This window comes from Aulonocara sp. 'chitande type north' Nkhata Bay, linkage group LG3 (genome assembly GCF_057382095.1).
Source record: "Aulonocara sp. 'chitande type north' Nkhata Bay isolate Kocher_YH1m ecotype deep benthic linkage group LG3, A_spYH_male_GT1.1, whole genome shotgun sequence".
NCBI lineage: Eukaryota > Metazoa > Chordata > Actinopteri > Cichliformes > Cichlidae > Aulonocara > Aulonocara sp. 'chitande type north' Nkhata Bay.
In genome coordinates this window covers 41,095,080-41,100,388 of record NC_141346.1, presented here as the reverse complement: position 1 = coordinate 41,100,388, position 5,309 = coordinate 41,095,080, and the positions used below count along the sequence as shown (strand labels likewise).

The window sequence follows — 5,309 nt, the reverse complement described above, 5'->3', positions numbered from 1 at the left end:
ACAGTCTCCAGTCTCACAATGTGATCCTGGAATGTTGATGAAAACACAAGCAGATCATCCAAGTAGATCAATACAATCTGAAAGACCAAATCACTCATTGTGGCCTGCATAAGACGTTGAAACGTCGCGGGGGCATTACATAACCCAAAAGGCATCCTTAAGTATTCATACAGGCCAAATGGTGTGGTAAAGGCTGTTTTGTCTCTGTCTTTCTCATGTACCGCTACCTGATGGTAGCCACTGGCAAGATCTATGGTTGAGAAGAACTCTGCACCACTCAAGGCATCCAGGCTCTCCTCAATGCGAGGGAGTGGAAACGCATCACGCCTGGTCTTCGCGTTTAGTCTGCGGTAGTCTACACACAGTCTAAGACTCCCATCTGACTTGCGTACCAGAACAACTGGTGAAGCATAGGAACTCGAACTCTCCTGAACCACCCCCTTTCTCAACAGTTCAGAAATGTGCTCCCTGACCTCTTTGTACTGATTTGGTGGAATGCGCCTGTATGGCTGAGAAACAGGGGCTTCATCTACAACAGGAATTTCATGCTTCACACGATCAGTGTACCCCAAATCCTCATCATGAAGTGCAAAAACATCCGCATACCTTTTCAAAAGAGTCCTGACCTCGGCCTGTTGTCCTGGTGTGCCACCTATGTGTAATCTTCCCAATAAGTCCTGTACGCAGCTGTTGGCCCCCTGACAGTCCTTTTGGTTAAGAGTCACCTCCTCGTGGTTGGCAGATATGCGCTCAAATTTCACCTCGCATGGGTCACCCTCAATGCAGCGGCCAGGACTAATAATGCCTAGTCTAGCCTTAGGTGGAAGCCAGACATCCTCTTGTGAGATGTTCATCACCTGTACTGGGAATACCAGGCTGTTAGTTGACACTAGAGTTGGGATCACCAATAAGCCACCTGGGAGCTGAACATTCCCTGGTTCAACCAATGCGCTACCAAACTGCTTGCCATGGCCCCTTGCATAGACAGTGGTCAGGGATGAGGCAGGCACCCGCACTTTGTGTTTGCTTGCAACACGGGCAGTAGACACCTTTTCCACAAGCTCAGCAGCTTGTACGCAGTGGCAGGCCTTCCTCCAGCTGGACTCCAGCTCTCCCCCTAGAGTGGTGTCAAACTCTGAGAGTACTAACTGTCTACATCGTTTTGCAATGTTCATCCCTATAATGCCATGGGGTGACAAATCCAACCATTTGGGATTGTCTCTTTCTGTTTTATCATCTTTGATTATAAGAAAACCACATTCAGGTATAGTGAGCCCCATGACCTGTACATCTAACTCTACATAGCCTAAATAGGGCAGCGGCAACTGGTTGGCTGCTGTGATTTTAAGCCACTTGGCAGTACAGTGCATATCTTCATCCTCTCCCTGGAGATGATTTCTGAAAAAGCTTTCTGTCAAAGTGCTTACATTACTTCCTGTGTCAAGCAGACATCTAAGGGATACACCACCTATCTGGATATCTACTTCAGGGCACTGACCAACAGCATGTTCTAGAAAATGTTCCTTGGTTAGAGCTTCCTTTGAGCCTTCTGACTTGCCTCGCATTGCCCGGCTCATAGCAATGGAGGGTTCCCGTTTCCCGTTAGCGAGGAACTGGACATGGTTGCAGACTGGCTCGTAGGTTGTTGGGGTGCATTACACTGTCTGGCCATATGTCCCACCCCTTCACATCGGAGACAAATAGGCTGGCCCTCTCTAGTGTACTTAGGCTTGGGCTTAGCTTTAACACCTCTACTGTCTTCAGAACTGGCAGTCTGTGTTGTGAGCTCCCTCACTGCATTAGTTAACTCCCCTATGGCTTTACCCTGTTGTGTGATTATTTTAACCATCTCTTGCAGAGCCATGGTAAAGTCTGTCTGTACATCACTGGTGGAGGTTGTCTTTTCACAGCTTTCATCTGGCCTGTCACTCACTATATTTCTATGTCTGGCCACATTAGTGCTGCGTGGACGATCTTCCATAGTCCACATGATTGCCTCCTCTCTAACATCAAAGAGACTACACTCAGGCTTGTCCCTAGTGAGCCTACGTAGTTCACGCCGAAGATTTGGGGCATGCACACCTTCAATGAATTGATCCCGAAGTGCCAGCTGTGTGTTGGGTACTACATTAGGGGACTGCTGTATTGCAGCATTGAGCAACTGAGAGAGTGCATGTGAATAATCTCGCAGGTCTTCCCCATCTAGTTGGCGGCGTGCATAGAAAGCATGCAAGAGCTGTGGTGTGGTGCGCTTCTCTCTAAATGCCTCCCTCAAATATGAAAAGAGATCACTCGGTTGCTTCACCTGGCCTGCCATACGTAACTTAACTTCCTCTAGGGCAGACCCTTTCAGCTGTGAGAGGATAAAGTCGGTTTGATCCTCTCCACGCAGACCCCTAGTTCTTATTGCTCTTTCCATCTCTTCTATGAATTCATCAACAGTGTAAGCATCTTTAGCTGGTTCCCCACTAAAAGGTACAATCACCTTTTCTCTTGGAATGTACACGACAGATCTGGTTGGAACATTACCCATGTTAGCAATACTAGACATAACAGCATCATGTTTCCTACTCAGTTCGTTAATCTTTGTTTGTAGCTCCACCAACGGGTTACCTGCACTGTCAAACAACGAGGCAGCTTGACTGTCTTCAGTGGGGATAGCTCCGGCCCCTGAAGGACCTTCCCCTTCGTCCTCTTGCGACATACTGCAATGTCTCTGAGTCTTTACTGCAGCAGATTCCCACAGTCACTTGTAGATGAGATTCAACAGTCCAAAATCTGTGTCAGGCGCCCTCCTCGTCCAATGGCTGAAGCAGGCTCCTGTTGTACCAACTGCCACTGCACCGAACCACCTCAGGACGTCCACACTGCGATTGCCGCCCTCTGGGAAGGACTGGGATCTTCTAAGCCACTACTGTTGTCTATAAAGCCCCACTCACTGTGTCTCTCTATACTAAAACTCAAAACTAACCTGAGAATCCCACTTCTGACACCAAACTATGTGGCCCGGTCATGGGGAATGAGACAGGACACAGGAAATACTCTTTTGTGGGCTTTTTTATTCTCCGACTGTACTCGGAGGAGCACAGTTTTAATTCTGTAGTTTTGAGTGAAACGGCAAAATTTAACTATTCCACTGGCTCAGCCTAAACTGCCTTTCAGGGTCTGAGACAACAGTAACTATCATATGTACATGTTAAATCCAAACAGTATAGACAACAGTAGTGACCTGTCAAGAAACAAATACAACAAAAAAAGAGAAAACAAAACAAATAAACACATTGTTTACATCCCACAACTTCGCAGGTCAACTGGCAATAAAGTGCACTGTAAACTCTCTTTTAAACATACATTTCTATGGGAGAACATCATGAACTCACTTCGGTTTCTCCACACAGCTACTGTGCTAGGACAAGTACACACGCAGGAATCACACAGCAAGTGATCTCCCCTCTGAATCAAACAGAAACATACAGAGTTATGCAAAGTGAGTAAAAGTATAAACTTAACAACTTTGAAATCTGTTAGGACACTGTAACTACTCACGCCAACCCGCTCTTCAGTCCCTTTCACAGCACGTGACCATTAAACATGCACCCGTCGCGCGTTAAGAACTGTACAGAAATGGTCACAAACATGGAGTCATTGCTAAAGAAACGTAGCTAATTACAGTCTACTACAACACTGGTGACAATATTTTGCAGTATGCTACACTTTTTAGCACATTTACCTCGTGTGTAGCTAGCCACAGAATCTTTTGCAGTCTCTAACTCTCCAGTGCTCCCGCTCACAGCGCTCAGTGTGACACAAACTTGAGTGCATGCGTGCTCTGGCTTACGGCGGCTCTTAAAGGGACAGTATACCCCCAAAACGCGAGGTCTAGTCATCACCATGACAACCCTACAACAGACCTCCGGTAGACAGGCAACCAGTCAAAAACACAATTCCCTCTTTTTAAACCCTTTCCATGCGTAGTATTAGTTCACTTGGCTACATATATATATATATATATATAAGAATGTTCATTCACATTATCGTGCCCCACGGTCCCCAAGTGACTTCTTCGGTCTTTACTTACCTGGAGGATTGAGCATGCATCAAGATGATACACATTGGACTGTTTATCTTACACTCACCACTGACGTAGCCCTTCAGTTCATTTTCTGCCCGAAACAAAGTGTTTCAGTCTCCTTCCCCTGTTTTTGCAGACAACTTTTTTTCTGATCAAAAACAGAAGTTTTCAATGGACACCTTTTTTCTTCTTTTTCCTTATCTTACCTTTTCCTCCTCTTTCCCATGTGTGCATGAATGCCAGGCAGTCCCACTCTTACCAGGTCCACCTGCAGGTTTCACCAGATCATGCAGTTTTTGTAGCAGTAACTCATCAGGGTGATTCTAATTGTACATGTTATTATTCGAGTGCTCAAATAGAGAAGAAAAGCACATACCTTTTACTCTTGTGTACTGTCGTCCCCTTTCCTCCTGTCTCCTCAGTGTGTCAGATTCTCATGTTAAGCTTGTCACTGCTTGCTGCAGTTTCCCCCTGGAAGAAGCACCTGCCTGCTCACACTCCACTTCCTGGTCAACTGGGGACTGTCCCAAGGTTTTGCTCATTCATTCTTTCTGTAATAAAACTGTGCAAGCACTATATGTGGTTCCACCAGTATTAGAATTAGTTTGAAAGCTATTCTATATTACAATGTTAGGCTGAGCAAAAGATAGGATATTTGAGATATTGGTGTTCAAATTTTAAATACATTTTTGTAAGGAATCACTCATGTCTTATATGTTCCACTCCACATAGGGGAGAGCGGGGTAAGTTGTCACACTCTTCACACTGACTAACTTTTACTGAGCACCATACATCACAACGTAATAAATGTTTCACCAAATGAAAGACGGAAGTCTCGGGCACATATGATGTATTGATTACATTTTCATATCTTATCTCATTACGGAGTTGTAGACTGTTGAAAGGAGAATGTGCACTTGTGACAATTTGCCCAATCGGCAGGTAAGTTGTCACACTAGATTATCTTAAAATATGAACACAAATACTTAATTATGATTATTGATTTTAATTGTTAAATTCAAACCAAAACTGGAAATTTGAACAATTATGCCAAGAGAATTTGGAAAAAAACAATTATTTCAATCCAATACACATTTTAATCAAAACATTAAGTAGAAAGAAAACTTTAGTTTGAACTTTAAACTCAAATGTTCTCTGGCTTGCACATAAATCCATCATAACTGAATGGAATGCTGCAAATAACTTGCTTTACTTAACATGTTTATACTCTGAACAA

General features: G+C 44.4%; 1 protein-coding gene across 1 annotated transcript; it reads right to left on the bottom strand.

The window, feature by feature from the left end:
* Positions 1-1,573: 1,573 nt before the first annotated feature.
* On the bottom strand, positions 1,574-3,989 carry LOC147335702 (uncharacterized). Its single transcript, XM_086286105.1, has 3 exons — positions 3,731-3,989; positions 3,547-3,614; positions 1,574-3,453 (listed from the first exon to the last, which is right to left on the bottom strand). Exon 3 carries the CDS (start codon positions 2,702-2,704, stop codon positions 1,574-1,576), a length of 1,131 nt encoding a protein of 376 aa, XP_086142231.1. The 5' UTR covers positions 2,705-3,453; positions 3,547-3,614; positions 3,731-3,989.
* Between the last annotated feature and the right edge of the window lie 1,320 nt (positions 3,990-5,309).

Excerpts from the sequence above, each read along its gene's own strand:
- LOC147335702 (XM_086286105.1), bottom strand. The coding sequence starts at position 2,704 with ATGTCGCAAGAGGACGAAGGGGAAGGTCCTTCAGGGGCCGGAGCTATC.